The sequence below is a fragment of the Nasonia vitripennis genome, chromosome 5 (genome assembly GCF_009193385.2).
Source record: "Nasonia vitripennis strain AsymCx chromosome 5, Nvit_psr_1.1, whole genome shotgun sequence".
NCBI lineage: Eukaryota > Metazoa > Arthropoda > Insecta > Hymenoptera > Pteromalidae > Nasonia > Nasonia vitripennis.
Window position 1 is genome coordinate 17,278,661 of NC_045761.1, and position 19,815 is coordinate 17,298,475.

At 43.9% G+C, this 19,815-nt stretch overlaps 4 protein-coding genes across 30 annotated transcripts in view; 3 read left to right on the plus strand and 1 right to left on the minus strand.

The window, feature by feature from the left end:
- The window catches only part of LOC100118639 (tensin-1), a 149,511-nt gene extending 146,386 nt beyond the window's left edge, over positions 1-3,125 (plus strand). For 23 of the 24 annotated variants that reach the window (XM_031932731.2, XM_032600291.1, XM_016986247.3 and 20 more), the window contains 3 exons: positions 66-431; positions 514-796; positions 881-3,118. In XM_031932731.2, coding sequence (XP_031788591.1) covers positions 66-431; positions 514-796; positions 881-1,040 — 809 coding nt within the window. In that variant the 3' untranslated portion in view covers positions 1,041-3,118. Of the gene's footprint in view, positions 1-65; positions 432-513; positions 797-880 lie in introns of all 24 variants that reach the window. The other variant, XM_031932730.2, reaches the window with a different exon arrangement.
- A 1,972-nt stretch (positions 3,126-5,097) lies between these two features.
- Positions 5,098-10,577, plus strand: LOC100118677 (carboxypeptidase A2-like). Its single transcript, XM_001602536.5, has 9 exons — positions 5,098-5,451; positions 7,162-7,635; positions 7,864-7,963; positions 8,041-8,146; positions 8,226-8,387; positions 8,945-9,161; positions 9,242-9,469; positions 9,722-9,906; positions 10,017-10,577. The coding sequence occupies exons 1-9, from the start codon at positions 5,294-5,296 to the stop codon at positions 10,190-10,192; spliced, it is 1,806 nt and encodes a 601-aa protein (XP_001602586.2). The 5' UTR covers positions 5,098-5,293; the 3' UTR covers positions 10,193-10,577.
- Positions 10,578-11,633: 1,056 nt separating this feature from the next.
- On the minus strand, positions 11,634-15,120 carry LOC100118717 (peptidyl-prolyl cis-trans isomerase B). Of its 2 annotated transcripts, none has more exons than XM_001602565.6 (5): positions 14,848-15,120; positions 13,840-14,044; positions 13,568-13,770; positions 12,999-13,141; positions 11,634-11,868 (listed from the first exon to the last, which is right to left on the minus strand). In XM_001602565.6, the coding sequence occupies exons 1-5, from the start codon at positions 14,902-14,904 to the stop codon at positions 11,772-11,774; spliced, it is 705 nt and encodes a 234-aa protein (XP_001602615.2). In that variant the 5' UTR covers positions 14,905-15,120; the 3' UTR covers positions 11,634-11,771. The 2 variants fall into 2 exon arrangements, with proteins under 2 accessions (XP_001602615.2, XP_031788603.2); XM_031932743.2 differs by lacking the exon at positions 14,848-15,120 and adding an exon at positions 14,210-14,381.
- On the plus strand, positions 15,121-19,269 carry LOC100118753 (carboxypeptidase B). Of its 3 annotated transcripts, none has more exons than XM_016986276.3 (7): positions 15,121-16,488; positions 16,731-16,925; positions 17,509-17,666; positions 17,847-18,000; positions 18,065-18,240; positions 18,343-18,574; positions 18,738-19,269. In XM_016986276.3, the coding sequence occupies exons 4-7, from the start codon at positions 17,875-17,877 to the stop codon at positions 19,098-19,100; spliced, it is 897 nt and encodes a 298-aa protein (XP_016841765.1). In that variant the 5' UTR covers positions 15,121-16,488; positions 16,731-16,925; positions 17,509-17,666; positions 17,847-17,874; the 3' UTR covers positions 19,101-19,269. The 3 variants fall into 3 exon arrangements, with proteins under 3 accessions (XP_016841765.1, XP_008202288.1, XP_016841764.1); XM_016986275.3 differs by having other exon boundaries at positions 15,816-16,488; positions 17,526-17,666; positions 17,867-18,000; XM_008204066.4 differs by lacking the exon at positions 17,509-17,666 and having other exon boundaries at positions 15,123-16,488; positions 17,867-18,000.
- Positions 19,270-19,815: the final 546 nt, after the last annotated feature.

The window sequence follows — 19,815 nt, forward strand, 5'->3', positions numbered from 1 at the left end:
GTCACAGAATATTTCAGCCTACTAAAAGTTGTATGTATGTAATTGATTAAAAATTTGTTTTCCAGCAATCGCAATGCTGCGCGACGCTGCGCCGGGCACGTTCGTCGTGCGCGACAGCAACTCCTTCCCAGGAGCTTTCGGTCTGGCCCTGAAAGTCGCCCAACCGCCCCCCGGAGCTCCGAGTAGTCCTAAGGATCCATCGAACGAGCTGGTCAGGCACTTCCTGATCGAGCCAACGTCACGGGGAGTCAGACTAAAGGGCTGTGCCAACGAGCCCGTCTTCAGCTCGCTCTCGGCTCTGGTTTATCAGCACAGCCTTATGGCCATGGCGTTACCCTGCCAACTGTTGCTCCCCGAACCCGAAGCCGCCGCCAGGGCCCTCGACTCGCCGGCTCACAATAGTCCGCAGCAGCTACTCGCTCAAGGCGCTGGTGAGCGATCGTCGATACACTTCTTTTGTACATAGAACTTGATAGAATTTTCCGGTTACTAAATTTGCTTTTTTCATCGCAGCCTGCAACGTGCTATACCTGTTCACGATGGATACCGAATCGCTGACTGGACCTCAAGCCATCAAGAAGACCATTACGATGCTGTTTGATCAAAAACCCAGGCCCAGCGCTACCATAGTGCACTTCAAGGTTTCGACGCAGGGCATCACACTGACGGACAACGCTCGCAAGCTCTTCTTCCGCAGACACTACCCCACGAATAACATCAGCTACTGCGGCCTCGATACCGAAGAACGCACCTGGGACTTTGTCAGCGGAGAGACTGGACGTGCTCTCAGCGAGCAGTGAGTATTCTCTCTTTTCGATCCATAACTCAAAGTCACAATGTACAAAATGCGTCATACGAGATTTCGTTGTGATTTTCGCAGTCGCTGCTTCGGATTCGTTGCACGCAAACCCGCCCACAAGTCTGACAACCAGTGCCACATATTCGCGGAGCTGGAACCCGAGCAGCCGGCCACGGCTATTGTCAACTTCGTCAACAAGGTCATGATGGGAAGCGCGCACGTCAAGGCCAACATCGTCTGAGAATGGCGTTAACGGCGAATTTTAAAATTATAATTACTCTGAAGCGTGTACCTTAGGACTACAGAGCAAAATCTGATTAGATGAAAAAAACAAGCAGAGTCTTTAAAGGTGATAGTACGATGTTCACGTAAACAAAAAAAAATAAGTAGAAATTACATAGCGGACTGTGGATTCTAACTCTAAAGAAAAACATGGTGGTTCTCAAAATATTCGTTGTTCTATGACGCATAAAGCAAAGTGTACGTTTTTTCGTATAAATGTCACTTTTTTGTCGAGTGTACCTGTTTCGTAAATTTTACAAACGTTCCGATTAGATCGTCAATTACAACTTTGTTAAAGTATATACATTACGGAGGAGCCAAAATTACATTCGAAACAAGACTTGAAACAAATTATGCCCTACGTGTTCTATTTATGTCTTCAGAAGTAATGATAATGCAAAGAAAGAAATAAATTCGTCGTTGTAACTAACTGTTTGTGCGCGTACGTATAGTGAGACTACGCGTCGCGCAGATGTATGATTTACAGGAGAAAAAAAGCAGCTGCGTAATATATATGTTTGTGTACTATGGTTTGTAACTGTGGAAGCTATACGGTAAACCTTACGAGAGTTTCATTAGCCGCGCCGAGAGTCATCGTAATATGCATTACTATGTAAACGCAATGAATATATAATGTGTAGTTATATTTGTCGTTTTGTTTTGTCGAAACTACGAGAGAAGATAATGAAATGTTTATAACTGTATATAACACTCAAGCCTTATGTAAGAAAGGTTGCGCCTAAATCCGTTAATCGGATAAAAATTGAAGCGACTGAAAAATATAGAGTCGGGAGAGAGCGTTTAATTAAAAAGCGATTACACGATACGAGTAATAATATAGCGAACGAAATGAAAGGAGAGAAGATCGAGGGGGTCTTACTGAAAACGATTATTTCGTGAAATATAATACGAGAGAAACGATTGCTTTTAACTTAATTTGTAAAATACTTAAAGAATACACATAGCGTCTGTAACGTGACAAAGCTGTAAAATAAACAATTTAAGTTGTGCCTTACAAAATAATATATTTACAATTAATAGATTGTATACCATTTAAGTAATTTATAATACTTTTAATTTTGAAATCAAATTCTTAGTCATATCAATTAAGATTTTTTTATAATTAAAAGGTTTGAATTACATCTCTTATTACTTATAAGATAATTTTTATTAACGGTCTTTTTTCTTGAAACAATGGAGAGAAGAAAAAAGACGATACCGTTGCGTTGATATAAAAGAGCCAGTTGCAAGTTTACGATGTGAATGCTATCGGAGTAATTTTCCAAGACCTAAAGAGAAAAGGATATACTATACATATATATGTCTGACAGACGAAGCATCACAAATATCTAAAGACGATACCTCTAGACTCTTGCCATTGTTAGAGCTCAATCCTGTTAGAAACGACTTAGAAGTTACGAAATTTGTTTTCATCATATGAAAAGTAAAAGACGAATCTCAAAAATGTAACTCTTATAAAAAAAATGATTATCAGCAGTCAATTATAACGAGTAAATATAGGTACGACAATACTTTTGACACGTTTTACCTTTCGCAACACAAGCGCTTGGTCATTTATTTTTTTAATGCTTTGACAAATCATCGTTGCCATCATCAATGTTTTTTGTAGCAATATGCGTCTATTTTTCAGCCGATGATTCATCATGCTATGTGCGTACTAGTCAAAATTCGAGCAATAATAACGTCCGGTCGTTTTTACTTGTAACATATGATGTTTTACGTAAATAATATATAGTTTTACGGCGTATAAATCCCGCAAGAAGAAAACGAAATTGTCGAGAGAAATTATGGCGGTTCGCACGATCAGATTTATATCGTTGTAACATTTTTCGCCAGTCCATGTATTACTAACATAATTTGATTGTATTTTTGTGTAATTTAATTTCAGTCATTATTGTAATTATTAATTATGTACGCTTTTACGATATATGTTTGTGCCACGAGTTTATTGTCGTACACGAGTATAAGTACTACATAATTCCATGTATAACAATAAAGTATATTCAGTGCACAATACATCAAACTAGTATTTGTTTTCTTCTTTCACTGAACCCTATATGTATACATAGCCCTTACATAAACTCAGATAATTTTTTTTGTTGTCTCAATCAAATCCCGGTTTAACGAAAAGCCAAGTTTTTGTTATACTTTCTATCGAAAACTCATTCATTTTTTTCTGAGCAAAACGTGTCAAGGCTGGTTAACTGTACAAAAAAAAGACAAATAAAAGTCACGACTGTAATACCCACGCGTTTTGAACTAGAAAGGTGTTTGACACTGTTCCGTTAGCACAGGAGTATAATATACTCACACCAGTCGTCGAAATGGCTAATTACGATTCATACGGTCTTGAAAGCAAAATTACAGGCTGTTCACTTTGTCATTCACTTATTATAATGCCGCACAGAATCAACTACCTTACCCGACAAAAAAAGTATACGATCGACTATAAAACGCAGTGTTGCGCTGCTCATTAAACCCATCAGCTTTTCAACATATAACAGCATTTTTAAAGTAGCGGTTGATACTAATGCCCTCGATCCATCACTGCACCGAGCGCTAAACGGCGCCGTTTTTCAAAGGAAAAGCGTCTCGCGATAAACAAAATGCGCTAATTCGCAAAAATGCTCCCCGACGAGAAACCGCGCGTAAATTAGAAAGTCCTCGCGGGAAAGTAATCTCTCGGCTTAATAACCTCTCAGAGCTTACCTAATAGCCCGCAAAGCCAGCGATAATCGAGGCACTCTGCGGCGCATCATCATCTCGGGTATATATAGAAGAGTGTCAACGAGAGACAGTGAAGTATTTAGCGGGGGCAATCGGAGCATAACGCCCCAAACGCCGTAGCGTTGAGATGTCACACAACATAGTCGAATCGTGGGATGACGTCGTCAGTAGGGAGAGAAGTGAGTCCCCGGACTAACGGCAAATTCACTGACCTACTGCGGCGCCGGTGCGCGGACCTCGACCTGACACCGGCAGAGTCGGCTATTTACCGGCCAACTTGTGAATTGTGTGTCAGCCCGAGACGTGTGTGCTTGCCGACGAGTATTTACGTTTTTTTTCTCTCGACTTCTTTCACTTTTTTCCATACAGGAGCGGCGCAGGTCTCGTTTTTTTTGGACGTTTCCTGTTGTTCTCTAAATTTCTAGATCGTGGGCTGGCGAGAGATCGAGGTTTCCGTTTTGGAATAATCGGCGCGGACTTTTCGAGGAACTCGGTATAGAAAATTGGATCAAGTGCTCGTTTCAAATAAATGATGGCATATAGTTTTCACTAGTAATAGATGGATCGATCAGACATATCCGTTATGGATAAGCCAAGCAAACACTTCGTCGGATGTTAATAAAACTTTACACGACTACTGTGCAGAAACTACATAAATACAAGCTATGCATATAATTGAATATCTCGCATATTTAGCAGTGGTAAACTATTTTTTAAGTTTATGTATTTAATAAACACGCCAAGTTATTACCTCAAAAGTTATCTAACGATATTACACTCGAATGTGCGTACACCAACTCATTACGCGTAATTCAAGCTTTAAATTTTAAGCAACGAGCGCTGGGCAGACCCCTCGTTTAAAATCTTTCGCATAAGCCAAGCTTATTATCGCCACTTTGAATGCTTGTTATTTGTAATCGAGCGGGCTCAATTATACGTTTTATGAAAGACTAAATCTCATTGATTTATATACATAATCGTTCGTTGGATTTATAACCAGCCTTGCACGTTATTTGTGCACCATTTCATCGCGGCTTTAACCGCATCTTCCTGAGAGAAAAGGTCAAGGTCACTTGCACTAATTATCATACCTCAGCTGCATCAACCTTTTGTCACTCCAGTACGAAGGTTAAAAAAAAAAATTATCGTCGAAAATTCCAGACTATATGTACACCAAGCTGAAGAAACCGGTATTTACCCAACGCGAAAGTCGAAAATCCCGTGCGGGTCACAGCGGCGGCAGTGAATCTGTTGAACCTCCTCTCACGCGTGATGCGGAGTAGGAGGAAGCGGGCCCCGCGATCCTTGTCCTTGGGGCTCGCTTGCTCTCTCTCTCTCTTTCAGTCGACGAGGAAGCTCCGAGTCGTGCGCGCTCGATTATACACGCGTCGATTTGAGGCTCTCACTGGGCCACGTGTGCGCGTTTATATGTGAGACGTGATCGACAATAGTGCGTGGGAGACAATGAGGGCGGCTGTGGTTTTGTTGTTGAGCCTTGCGGGGGTGGTGTGGGCTGCCGAGGACTTGAGGCCCATGAGCGCTGCGCTGCCGAAGAACGTCAGCGGGTTCCTGGTCAATCGCGGTGGACAGTTTTACCTGCAGCCTGTTTTTGTGAATGAGAGGTCAGTTCTATTTTTGTTTGAAAAATTGATAAAAGTTGGGAAGAGTTCATGGGAGCGGTGCGGAGAGGAAACGAGTTTTCTGGGCGTGAATAGAAGGTTTTTGGATGACCGAGGCACTTTTAAATCCTATACGCTCCACTTTTTCGATCCAACTATGAGTCATGGATAACAGAACATTCTTTTCGAGAGTGTCGATGCTTTCGAGAACAGTTATGAACCGAAAGTTATTTTTAAAGCATTTCAACCGACGAAATTTATTGCTCGAAGCTCCCGTCATGAAAACCTATATTTAACCACATCTTTCAATGTCATCTTTTCTACACGGGAAATGTCAACATCATAATCGCCGCGTCGACTTTCTAAAACAAAGACCTTTGAAAAAAAAATACGGGTTTGACAATATAAGGTGCTAAGGAAAGTTGACACATTCTGCAGCAGCTCTTTTGCCGATAATCGCGCGCCGAGTTCCACTTTTGCCGGCGTGTGAAACTTCAAAGGCATTTATAGCACAGTGTGGCTAAAATCCGCTGTTAAATCACGCCTATCTGTGACTAAAGTAGTCCTTTTTTGCACCGTGAGGTTAGCGCACGAGCGTAGCGAGTATTATAGCACTGCGCGTTTAAGTCACGCCTATCAGTGACGTAAACAGTCCTTTTTAGCGGATTTTAGCAGGCTGTGCTATAAAATTTTATACGATACTCTTGACTTAAATGGTTCAGTTTTACACGGCGCTTAGCGCCCTCGCTACGCTCGGGTGCTAACTGCGCTGTGTAAAAAAGAACCGTTTAAGTCACACGTATCGTAATGTACTATTCTCGCGCTGTGCTCGCTCTCCAATTAATTTATCTGCATATCTTATCGTACCTGCAGCTTCTCGCGATCCGTCAGATCGATCGAGTATGTCGTTCTCGCGACTTTCTCTTCGTCTGTACATGTACTCTAATTATCCATCAGCTACAGCGAGTAATCCTCGTTGCGCTTTTTTGGCGTGTGTGTATACGAGTTTCGAAAAAAGGATCGTTATGAATGATGCACGTTTCTACCGGATGATCGTTAGATAGTCTCTGTCAGAAGTACAATTTATGAGTGTCAGGTATAGCTTGTATGTACACACACATTTTTACGTAAACGATACGCGTAAATCGTAATCAGTATTTTGTAAAGGAATGTTCGGAAGAAAAATAATTTATCGCCACTTGCAGGAAATTTCAAAATTTACGCTTCCGCTAATTATCTCGCGAGCGAATTAAGATGCCTGAAAACTTTTGACACAGATACAGGCTGTCCTAATTAACGTTGGAAAATGTGATCGGTGTCACCTATCGGTAACATCCCAATAAATTTCTAAAGCAATAAGATGATTCTCCAGAAGTAGTATTCATAACGATTTCAAGCTCCGTCGATCGAAAGCCACAAAATATCAACACGATCCTCGCTCTAAATACCCCCAATCAGTCAACGAACATTACTCCTTCAACCATAATTCAGTCAAAGACCATTAAAAAACACAACCCGTCATATCCTCGCTTGAATAAATCACTCACCGCTCATCAAGCTCGGCACACGCTCTAGCCGAACCTGTCAATTATTCCTTCACGAACCGCTAAACACACATCCACAGCCCAATGAAAAAAAGAATCAACTATACGCCTTACGCGGCAGCGACAAAACTCAAGTATCTCTAAAAACAAATCTCTCTCTGATGCGCAGCGCCGCGAAGAATCTCGTCGACCAGCAACTCGAAAGCGATTCGCGCGGAAACGAGGAAGAAAGCTGGAGCGAAACGGAGGAAGAAAAAGACGAAAGTGGATTGCCGCAGACGACCGTCGTCTCTTTCGATTACGAGGAAAAAGCCGACGACGACAGCAACATCGAAGACGAGCCGAGCTGGCAGAAGCGGCCAAAGTCATGGTGGCAACAGCTCAGCACCTCGAGATCCCGAGCTCGTGGATTTTCGCTCTTCGGTGCGATCGAGTCGGCTTTCAGCTCGGTTACCAAGTTCCTCGGCAATTTCATCGGGGACGACGACGATGAAGCTGACGCGCAGAGCAACGCCGTTAGCTACAAGGATTATCAGATGCTCAGGATCACGCCGAAGAGTCAGAGACAAGTGAGACACCTGCAGGAACTGAAGGACAACGAGCCCGACGATGTCAAGTTCTGGACAGTTCCGGCTAAGGACAAGTGAGTAGATTCTTATCGAGATTCCTCTTACAGACACTCGTGGATACAACGAGCATGATCGAGCGGATGTCTACGACGAGATATCGAGAGCAATCGATTTTATCAGTGCGTTTCGACGATAGTAATTGTGTTCGCTCGAATGCTTCGAAAACATTTTTTTTCGTGCTATGTAATTTTGGATTCTCTCATGTTTCTGTGAAATAATGGTATTGTTTTAAAACTTTCTAGAGCCACGGACCTTGTGGTTTCCCCGGTAATTCTGAAAGACGTAAAGGAATTCCTGCAAGAGAAGAAGATTGAATACACCATTCTAGTAAACGATCTTCAGGTATGTACTCTGTAATCATAGTAATTCAGAGCTGTTGTATGCCGAGCTAGTTATGAAAACAATTTTTGTTTTTTCAGAAACTCATCAAATCGCAAAATCCGAGGATGCCGAAGGAGCGTCGGCAGGATTTGTACTCCCTTCAGGGGCACTCTATGACGTGGAAGAGATACCATCGTTACAAGGGTGAGTGTAAACCAGTAACCACCGTCGAAAAATAGTAAAAAGTAAAACAAAAGTTAATAAAATGATTACATTGTCGTAGATATCATGGGTTACCTAGACTACCTGGCCTCCAAGTATCCCCAGCTCGTGGAGGTGTTCTCGATAGGCAAAAGCTTCGAGGGCCGTGCTCTGAAAGTCATAAAGGTGTCGACCGGCGCCAAAAGAAACGGCGAGCCGAAGTCATCAATCTGGATTGATGCCGGTAAGCGATCGTTAGTCAACGAAATTAATCACGTCATGCGTCGCATACAGTTTTCACGCTGTACAGTTACACTCAGTATAGTCTAATACAATTATATTCCCGACGTTAATTACACGTTTATGTCCTACTGTGGTTCAGCCCAGATACTTGAAAAACTCGTTCACGTCAGAGCTGAGATTCCATTCATTTCTAAGATGGTTCATACAGGTCGCGCGAGTACAGTTTTCGAGTCTGAAATCGGCGTATTCGTATGCGCGCATCCACGCGAAGAACCGTTTTCCCAGATTTAGTGAATAGGACGCACGAGATTTGCATGTTTAAATGTTTCTTTCCACTTATACAGTGTTCCAAATGGTAATCGCGACGTATAGTATCTGCATAAGTCGCAATTTCGAAATTAAGTAATAAAATTAAGCCCCATTTGATGCAAACCGTTATAATCAGAAAGAAACTTCGATACGTATGTTTATATCAATTACCGCTTCTATCAGTCTTGATGCTCTCGCGCAAATACGCTGTTTAAACTGTCACGACTCTTTGGATTTCGCTGATTCTAGGAATGCACGCGCGGGAATGGATCAGCACCGCTGTGGCAACCTACATATTAAACCAATTAGTCGAGAGGAATGAGAACTACACTCGACTTCTCGACCTCACCGATTGGATCATAATGCCGATCGCCAATCCCGACGGCTACGAGTTCACCCACACCGATGACCGACTTTGGCGGAAAACTCGCAGTATTCATGATTCTGACTCTGATGAGTCATTCAGGTGAGAAATGCTTGTTTGTTAAATCAATCAACCGATTTTATGCGGGAACTGTAAAATCATAACTTTTTTTTCTCGTAAAGACAAGCCCCAGGTATCTTCAACGCGCTGTCGCAGTATACGAAGTGGTTGTTTGGCACCTGTGAAGGTGTGGACCCCAACAGGAATTTCAACATCCACTGGGGCGAGAGTAAGATAGCCGGCGCCAGTAAGGATCCGTGCCATGAGACATACGGCGGACCCAGTCCCTTCTCCGAGCCCGAGACCAGAGCCATGTCCAATTACATCATGAACAATAAAAAAACCATCAGGTGAGTGATTTATCCTGTTTATCATCAAGGGAACCACAAACCGTTAAAAGTTCTACCCAAAAATAAGTCATAAAAGATCTCGCTCGAAACGCGTTCTCACGCAGTAGTAAAAGTCCGTGGTGAATCAGCATAATACAGAGGATTGTTTCGCATCGATATTCAGCGGCGCCACAACAGTTTTCACATAGGTTAATTGAACTATGCGCGTACCACTTACGACTAACTGTACGTGTCCTTGTTTTACTTGCGCAGAACTTACTTGACGCTGCACTCGTACTCGCAAATGCTACTGGTGCCCTGGGGGTTCACGCGCACCAGGCCGGCTGACTTCCAGGATCTTATGAATATCGCTACCAAGGCTAAGAAGGCCATGGCCAAGGTTCACGGGACCGATTACAAGGTCGGACCTGCTGCCGAGCTTTTGTACCCTACTACAGGTGATTGATCTTTTTTTGATGACGATTTTTACGAGTCCATATGAATGTTTCTTAAAAAAAAAGTCTATACGTAAGGCCCCCGCACTAACCACAACCATCCGTACACGCAGGTTCGTCGGATGACTGGGCGAAGGCGATAGCGGGCATCAAGAACTCTTTCACTCTCGAGTTGCGAGACCGGGGATTCTATGGTTTCTTGCTGCCTGCTTCACAGATCGTCCCAACGGCTAGAGAAACGTGGGCTGGTGTCCGGGTGATTGCCCGCATGGCTGCTACCAACACCTGAGGCCGAAAAATGAAAAGTCAATCCGAATCAGACTCTTCATCAATATTGACTCGTGTGGCTCAATTATGATGAAAACGCCTACCATACCGATCTGTGTAAATTTGGGACGTCGCTATCGTAATAAGTGTGCACGATGTGTACAAATGAATTCTCTATTATTACAGGGGCGAAAGCGGATCGATCCAATAGATCGAACGTACTCAGGTTACCTGCGATCAAAGTATTTATAATGTTGATTGTATTTGTGATGCTCACCCAGAGCTTCGAGTGTATGTATAAAGACATTGTATTTATTATCATCATTTGTATATTTATTTTTGTGTAATGATTTGTGTTCCCAAGTGTAGTATACCTACATATTTATTAAATAATATAGATGAGTGTATAAGAATAGTCTTACGTGCTGTTTCATTTTATTTTTTCTGATATTTAGTTTTACTGATCCTGAGAATGTAATGTGCTTTTAGGCAATTTTTAGCGCTTTGATATAATTTACCGGTGACTTTTAGAGTATTTCGTTCTTTTGTATATTTATTATTACAACAATCCCTTGAGACAAGCTCATTAAATGATTTATTTTAAGAGCGCATAAATCAACGAAACAAATGAAATTCGTTTTTACGACGACTTCTATCGTCGAACCATCCGCTATGCAGTGTGTGTACCTACCAAACACATTACGCTACACAACGTTTTCGGGCATAGCATGATACAACAGTCGAAAAATGCGTAGCTCCTATACTGCTCCAAGAGTCTATTCGGTGTATTTTGAGATAGCCCAAGAGGCACGAATAGGGGCGAGGTATCTCGTGGGTTATGAGGCGGAACGACCGGTTCTCCAGAGGAGGCGGATTTCTTATGCTTTTCTTAAAAATGAGAAGCGGCTGTGCCGAGTGTTTGGTAAATTTACATATGTTTGGTGCTGCATGAAAATTTAAATGTTGAGTGTTTGGATCAGGTGATTAGGAAACGTTATTTTGAAAAAATAAATATTTTTGGTACGGTATGACTGTTGTGCTGGTATTTTTTAAAATTATTAATTGTATTTAAACTTTGATCATAAATCAACGATACTGCATGTATCATATCACTATTAATGACGCACAAAAATGTAATCTCATGTAATACAATGTCCAAATATTTTTAAATTTTTGAGAATTTCAAATATTTAGTAGACAACAACTATACCAACAGGCGATACTGGATTACATTGGCGGTATGATAAACTTGGGTTTTAGTTTAGGTTGAAAATGTTGTCATTAAGTGACATCTGGTGGAATCGTTCAAAAGTGTGACTGATCTGTTTTACCGAATCAAGACTCGTATGTTGTACTAATCCCGAGTTTATTTGCTATATTGCCAGCAAATAACTACAGTATTGAGTTTTTTTTTAAATTGAATCAAGGCAAGAATTAATTGAATGAATAATTTATAAGAGGCGTAGTTTTATACGAAATTTATTTATTAATATTTTGCAGTATATGAAGATTCTGTATACAATTTGTGTGCATTTTGTTAATTCACAATCAAACTTAAATTTACACTTACAGCCTTGAAAAATTACACACATTATCATCATTCAGACGTCCAATTGCTTCATCATCCAGTGAAAAAATCCGAGTACGGAGAAGCTAAAACTTAAAGGGATCGCAGTTGCTTTCAGCCATGCCCATAAACTGCGAATATCGAACATGCGTGACATTTATTCATGAGAATGAAAATTGTAATTTTATTAGAAAATAGTTTTCAGCAATAACACATAAGTGCAAGTCCTAATAAGATAACACAACTTACTCAACTAGCTCGAAATGCACATATTACCGTGGAATTTTCAGCTGCGGTTATTACTCACTTTAGCCTCTACAATAGCAGTTTATATTATTACTTTGTTTTTTTTCTACATAATTACAATCCGCCTAATCACTCGATACAATCAATGGTTGAAAATCAAAATAACATCAGTCTTATTGTTTTATATAATATTCAAGTATACATTCTTCGATAAACTTTCAACTTATCGAATAGGTAGTAACACTGGTTTTTCGTTTGGTTCAATATATTTTTGGATTAACATGATGCTACAGCTTGTAATCGTACATCGTCTTAACTTTTTCTTTGCTTTGTAATGAAATGCAATACTGTCATAATACTGACAAAATTGCAAAATATTACAACGCCGACTAAAAACTCTAGCTTCTACAATATAGTCAACATCAGCATCGATCACGAGAAAAAGGTCCGTTATTACTACCCAACAATATACAAGCAAAAAGAGTTGTGCAAAGGAACATCATCATTTCTACGTTACTACGCACGTCGATGACTAATGCGATACGTATACCTATACACCTAACAATTTCGACAATTCATTAAGAAAACATAGCGTACGCGAGCACTTAGCCAATTGCCATAGGTGACGAGGTACACTCGTACCTACGTAGATGCACCTATATCTGCGTAATCAGCTCAGTGCGAGCGGATAACTCCGCGTACGAGAGGGGCCCGGTGTATGTGTGACTGTGTGCGTGTCATGTAGGTCAAATAATAGTTTAGCGAAGTTAAAGCGGCAGAGCCACGCGCATACGTCCCAAGTCCTTGACATTCATTCGCTCCTGCGATACACAGACACAGAGCAATGTATAATGTAATCCTTACGAGCAGCGGCTACTGCGCACGTGTACAAACAATCGGGAGACGACATACAGACGGATAGGGATATGCATGCGATTTACGATAATAGGCTAGAGGAAAGACATTTTGTGGCAAGAGGGAGGAGTAGAAATTAGAGAAAGAGAGAGACTTTTACTCGTAGGGGTTGTCGGAGACGGTGAAGGCCTTGGGCGTCGGGATCGAGCCGGACTCGAGGATGTAGACCGGCGTAATCGGCTTGTCGTCCACGTCCGTCTTCGTCTGCTCGATCTTGAAGACCACGTCCAGACCCTCGATCACCTAATCGAACAGATGAAGCGATCCTTGTTAAAATTATATACTATACGTGTGCGCAATGAAAAAATTGTTATTCGTCTCTCCAATCTGTCGTGGACCAGACTCTTCTTATCAGCTGTGCGTGTACCGAGAAGCGTTATCAGCTTAGTTCACAGTTCGTGAGCTAAATCGGATAATTCATAACAAGCAAATGTCGAAATCGTGTGAACCGAGATTGTATAGAGAGCGAGAGATCCACAAAGCGTTCAAGGTGATACTATTTACAGTGTAGCGAGAGGTCAATTTTCTCTCTAACGCACCTCCCTTTGAATATTTAAATATCCATTAGAGCCACGCGGGAGTCGGTCGGCCGACCAGTAACCAGCCTAAACTGGTTAAGAGCAAAACGCACGTGTTGTAAGAATGTACAGGATGAGAAAGAATAATCACCTTTCCGAAGACGGTGTGGGCGCCGTCGAGCCAAGGAGTAGCGATGGTCGTGATGAAGAACTGGCAGCCGTTGGTATTCTTACCGGCGTTGGCCATGCTCAGAAAGCCCGGGCCCGAATGGTTGATCTTGAAGTTCTCGTCGTCGAAGTACTTGCCCCAGATGCTGATCGAGCCTGTGCCGTCTCCCTTCTCGATGTCTCCGCCTGAAATTTTATTTTCAATGTAAATTTCTGTTGTAATAGTAATTTTAAATAAAACAATATAAAACGAACCTTGAATCATGAACTTCTTAATGACTCGGTGGAACTTGGAGCCAGCGTAGGTCCGGCCCTTGATTCCCTCGGTGGCCAGTTTCAGGAAGTTCTCGACGGTCTTGGGGGCGTCTTCGCCGAAGAGACCCAGGACTATGCGACCCGCGGGATTGTCGCCGATCATGATGTCGAAATAGACTTGATCCGTTATCGTGAACGTGGTAGCCTATAAGAGCGACGCTGTCATTGATTTTTCAAGGTGTATAAGTTTGTTTGAACGCTTTATTGTTTCGGAAAATCGCGATTACGAGCTATTAATTATTATTACTCAGTAAATATTAAAAATTGAAAAATGTATATTTTATCAGTGATTTCGAATATCTCATCGTACCACGGAATCCAGTCGTATAAATAAAACAATATAGGGTGTAACAGAATCCATCATCAAGAAAGAAAGCATTCCCGTAAAGGCGACGGCGTAGAACGTCTCCCCCAAACGCGTATAAAGTTGTTTTTGTACATATGGGTTAGTAAAAGCATACGCGAGACTCGTGTGCACCCGCCGCACAAAGTCAGAGCTGAAGCCTTATAGGACGGTGTATATAGGAACGCAGCTGCGCGGCTCTGTCCTATTAGGCTGATTCTCCGCTCTACAGCCTCGCTGCTTTTATTTTCCGCTTATACTATTATACTTTGCGCGCTTTCATCTCTCCACACGAATATTGCACGAGTATTCGTTGTGTAATAAATAACCTTACGTAAGTGGCATTTTTTAAACCGTCAGCTTATTGTGAATTAGAAAACGAGCGTCGTGAATAGATGTAAAAGTCATCGCGGGGACAATTTCACGCGTTTACGTGTTCCAAAAGAGATAGCGAAATCGAAAAATACTGCGAAGAATCGGCGTGACACTCCTCTCGGCGATTTTTGCGCGGAAAGCTCGCGTCAAGCCGATTCCAGCTAAACCGATCAATCGGCCCGCACGTGCGTCGCTCGCGAGAAAAACAACGCACACGTATGCAAACTCACCTGAGCGTAGTCAGCCGTGGCGGCAATTAGCAGTGCAGCTGCGAGCAGGCACCTCATGATTCACGCGATTCTTGCTCTCGCGGAAAAATAAAACGGAACAAACAAAAATCCAACCGTACGACGCGCTGAGAAGTAGATCGAATGCCTGGTCGCGATAAACTGGCGGAGGAGCTGCTCGAGCTGTGCGTCGACGTGTCGTCGTCGTCGTCGCAATGCGCGGGCGCGAGCTTTTTTGCCGCGCCGCGGCACGGCCGGGAGCCGAGAAGCAACCGCGTAGTCTTCTCGTCGGACTGGACGCATCCGGAATACACCCACTCTCGTGGGGCACGCTTATCTACGCAAGTATAGCTTAATTCGTGTCAGGGAACGCGCCGATTTTTGTTGTATTTATGTAACGATGGATATAGATTGCGCCGGGCGATGAGATTATTTTTAGTGTTGCTTATATTATTGAGGAGGATTTTTCACGTTGCTGCTGCTGCTGCTGCTGCTGCTGCAGCCGAGGTGAACGAACCGCTGAGTATGTGATTTATGAAGCTCGTGCGAGCGGGTGAATAAAAAGTCATTAATCAGCGAAAGAAGATCAAGCGGAGTCGTATTACGCACGAAAGACTTGTGCAGCGTGAAAAATCGTCTGTCGGGAGAGAGAGTATATCGGTAAAAATATGACGCGCGGGCGACGCTCGAATCGTCCGAACGATACGGTACAGTTATGCTGCAGTTTTATACTCGAAAAGCAGCAAACAGCTCGGAAACCAGAATTGACGATTTAGATCCTTATAAACTTTAATGGTTCGCGGAGAGCTCATCAAGCGCGTGACGTCACCGCGGCGGTATACTTTGCGTCGTTCGCAATGAAACGGCCGTATTTATGTTTTGACCGAAACCGCAGAAATGCCGAGGCTCGTGTGTTTTGGTATCGTTGAACTTCGAGGATGCTTCTTTTTGAACAGTCAAAGCACGTACCTGTCGATTCTTGAAAAAAGGCAGTTTGGGAAATGTTCAGCTGGAAAATCGCCAGCGAGATCGAGCACTTAAATTTACTCACGCGCACGAACCAATTTTGTAACGCCGTACCATCAGCCCTGCAAAACAAACTGGAATTTTCCCCTGACTCGCAAAACCACGCTAAACGAAATAGAAATCACGCGTCAGCGTGTTTACCAAAATTTCTCGGCTCCGGAACTCGCACTTTTCTCCGCTATGAAAAAAAAATCACACACTCGGACAAAACAACCACGTACGCAACGACATCTGCCCCGTCCATTTCTCTCTCAATCGCGCTCGCACACTTTCTTGAATCCTTAACTACCAGCCATACGCTCACACCCGATCGGCTGGTCCCGTTACTCCTCGAATATTATAAAAGCCGAGCGTTAAACCCGACGCGAGGTCAGTCGTCTCACATGGATTCCTCCCGCGGGTTCGACTTGCTGCTGCTGTTGCTGCTGGTGGTCGGCGTCGTCCAAGCCTCCGTCCTGCAGCGCTCGAGGGCTGGACACGACGACGATTACGTATATCCGAGCTTTAAGGATGTCGAGATTCCCGAAGCTCGGGTCACCTACGAGGGAGCCCAGGTCTGGAGGGTTCAGGGGGCGGACGATTACGCCGAGTACTTGACCTATCTGCAGGATAGAGGGGGTGAGAGATGGAACGCTTATTTTTGAAATAATTTTTTAATTTTGTAAAATCAAATCCAGATAAACTAGTACAGTAGGAAACGCTTTGTCCTCCGTCATAATCGCGCTGGCAGTTCGCCAGATGCATCCCAAGAGATAAAAGAGACAAAAAAAGAAACAAACTCGCTGCAGTACAAACGCGGCGCCTGTGATCTAATTCTAGCCTGCTGACACATTTCTCTCTCTCTCTTTCGGCGATTGCAGATTTATCGCTGTGGACAGGCAACGACACAACGATAGACGTTTTAGTACTTCCTGACGTTATTCCGCGGGTCTCGCGTTTCCTGCACCAGCGACACGTCGAGTACGACGTGGTCATACCTGATCTCCAGCAGGCCATTAATCACGAGAATCCGATTAAGACGCCAGCCGAGATCGAGGAACTCGAGGGTCGTCATGGTGAGTGTCCGACTCTCTTACGTCTCCTTTATGCTATGTGCTTTTTTTGCTTGTAGTCTGTACTCAAACTAACGCTATTGCTAAGTATAGTAGTATAGTCTAAGCTAATTTTAAGCTGAGAACGATAAGAGGAATGTATGACAGAAAAGAAAAAGTTCAGATCGAAGCGAAATTGAAAGACTTTCGCCTCGCATTGATATTCACGAGAGGCGCGACGATTGACCGAGAAAATGATGTAGCATCAGCGACAAGAGTCGGTGAAAGCCTTTTGTAATCTAGCGAACGCATAAAAACAATACACAGACTCGCCGGCGCGCATGTCAATGAAGCGTCCACTTGATATGCTTCGAAGTCGCGGAGCCAGCTAACTCGCGCGCACAGTCAAATAACCCACTTATACCTTCGATCAGCTTATTTCAATAAAATAATAATCAATTACTTTCGATATAGCGCTACGAGGGAAATTGAATTAATCTAGATTTACAGAACATTTTTCTTGTCGTTCAATGCAACGTTATGATTCTTCAAGCGCAAAATTCTCGGCAATGCTTTGCGAAGGTAAACAGGAATAATGTATCGACAGCTCAAGTGGTGTTCTAGCTCGCTACGCTTGGTGGAAGAGAGCCGTAAAAAGTGGCTCTGCGAAAAGCTATTCTTCGCGATACTATCCTCGTCCTCTGCGCTATCCCAATGCTAATTCGATAGAGGGTGGAGGTGCCGAGCGGCCCTGGCGATGGAAGGGTGAGCTTCACTGTCCCAAGCTTTTCGCTTCGCAGGTTCAGCTGGTTCTACTTATATTCTCATGCCGAATCGAAGCTTTTCGAGCTATCGAGTGCACGCACAAACTAGCAACTGAATGTGCGAAGCGCAACTCGAGCGAAAGCTGGAGCCGGAACGAAGGCTCTCTCTCTTTTGGTTAAGCCGGTAGCACTGAATTTCAGGCCACCGGATGGAGTGGACGAGCTACCATCGTCTCGAGGACATCCACGGCTACCTCGACTACTTGGCCAACACCTACCCGCAGCTCTGCTCCGTGATGACGATCGGCCGATCCGTCGAGGGTCGCGAGCTTAAGGTACGTAGAGAAAAATACCACTGCGAAAAGCTTTGACGTAACCTTTGCGGTGAATCCTCAACAGGTGCTCCGCATCAGCAAGGGAACGGCGAACGCTCCGGCGCTTTGGATCGACGGCGGTATTCACGCCCGCGAGTGGATTTCACCGGCTTCGGTCACCTACATCATCGACTATCTGGTCGAGCACAGCGACCAGCTCGAGGCCGACTATTACATTCTGCCAGTGGTCAATCCCGACGGGTAATTTACCAGCAGCCTACTTTTTTCTCGATTGATACGAGCGAGCTGCTCCGGAACGTTCTGGTTTTGTTTTACATTTGATTGATTGATTCTTCCTCGCAGCTACGAGTATACCTTCCGAGGCGACAGGCTCTGGCGTAAGAACCGCGGCAACCCGCAGAAGGGAGGCAGCTGCATCGGTATCGACCTGAACCGTAACTTCGGATACAGGTGGGGCGGACAGGGTACCAGCAAGCAGCCCTGTCGCGAGACCTACGCCGGTACCGGAGCTTTCTCCGAGCCCGAGACCAGAGCCATCAAGAACTTCTTCGAAGCCAGCGCCGCCAACTTCAAGGTTCGTTACGTGGAAACTCCGATTGTATTATGTTCGATAAGTACAGCTGAAACGAGATCGAAATTGAAAGTTACCGATTATCTACGATCGCGCGCGCATTTCCTCGTTTATTAGTTATGCTTCCCGATCACGAATCTAATCGATCGAATCGCTCTCCCCACAGGCCTACCTGACGTTCCACAGCTACGGCCAATACATCCTCTACCCGTGGGGCTACGACCGTCGTGTACCACCAGACTACAAGGACCTGGACAACGTGGGCAAACAGATGGCCGCGGCTATGCGAGCAGCCGGTGGTGCTAACAGCGCCTACACCGTTGGCAACAGCGCGACGACGCTCTACGCCGCTTCCGGTGGCGCCGATGACTGGGCCAAGGCTCACCTCAAGATCAAGTACACCTACACCGTCGAGCTTCGCGACAAGGGCCAGAACGGCTTCGTACTGCCCGCCAGGTACATCAAGCCCACGGCTGAAGAGGCTCTCGCCGCTGTCAAGGTCGTCACTCAGGCCATCAAGACGGCGTGAGGGCGGGTGTTGTAATGGTTATCGATCTTTCGATCGACGTACTTATTTTGTAAGCTTGCGAGCGACGACCAAGTCGTGCGGATTATTGTGATGCATTATTTATACGTTTCTATAGTTAAGTGATATATTATTTAAATAAAGCGTGATTCGTGTATTGTTATTTAATTTACATTCTAGACTCTTTATTCGATCATCCAGATTTAACCACCCGATTATTGACACAGATATAGCGCGACTGTACGTTTCGAGCACGGTGACCTAGATAAATTTAGCGTTATACATACGCGTTCAGCAAAAAGTCTGCGGTTGGGCATAGTAAAACGCTTACATAACTGAATTTTTCTCTTACGCGAGCGCGATTTCAAAATGATTCTTCATTTTCTCCTCGGTCAGTTAAATAAAAAAAAAATCGTTATACCCTACTTCGAAAATTACAGCTCATCGCGAGACGAAAAACTTCCTCGTTCCTCGTTAGTCAAACGCAGCGCGATGTGGTAATTCCGTACAGTGAACCCGCGTGTGTATACACTTACGTGGAGAACCAGTTTCACCGGATCCCGCTACTATCGTTCTCCGCCGATCGATTCTCCACGAGGAGCGAAGATGAGGATCGCGAACGAAATCCAGGGGGGGGGGGGGACGGTTTTCTCAGCGCCGGGGTCAACTACCCATCCGTTATAAACTCGGAGAGTGGACGCATTTACTTTCGCGTCTT

Excerpts from the sequence above, each read along its gene's own strand:
- LOC100118753 (XM_016986275.3), top strand. The coding sequence starts at position 15,846 with ATGTTCAGCTGGAAAATCGCCAGCGAGATCGAGCACTTAAATTTACTC. Across the intron at positions 18,241-18,342 it reads CCAGTGGTCAATCCCGACGG|CTACGAGTATACCTTCCGAG; the intron begins GTAATTTACCAG and ends TCTTCCTCGCAG. Across the intron at positions 18,575-18,737 it reads CCAGCGCCGCCAACTTCAAG|GCCTACCTGACGTTCCACAG; the intron begins GTTCGTTACGTG and ends CTCTCCCCACAG.
- LOC100118717 (XM_031932743.2), bottom strand. The coding sequence starts at position 14,278 with ATGCTTTCTTTCTTGATGATGGATTCTGTTACACCCTATATTGTTTTA. Across the intron at positions 13,142-13,567 it reads CCCACACCGTCTTCGGAAAG|GTGATCGAGGGTCTGGACGT; the intron begins GTGATTATTCTT and ends CTGTTCGATTAG. Across the intron at positions 11,869-12,998 it reads GTCTCCGACAACCCCTACGA|TTTATGGGCATGGCTGAAAG; the intron begins GTAAAAGTCTCT and ends CGATATTCGCAG.
- LOC100118677 (XM_001602536.5), top strand. The coding sequence starts at position 5,294 with ATGAGGGCGGCTGTGGTTTTGTTGTTGAGCCTTGCGGGGGTGGTGTGG. Across the intron at positions 8,388-8,944 it reads ATCAATCTGGATTGATGCCG|GAATGCACGCGCGGGAATGG; the intron begins GTAAGCGATCGT and ends CGCTGATTCTAG. Across the intron at positions 9,907-10,016 it reads GCTTTTGTACCCTACTACAG|GTTCGTCGGATGACTGGGCG; the intron begins GTGATTGATCTT and ends CCGTACACGCAG.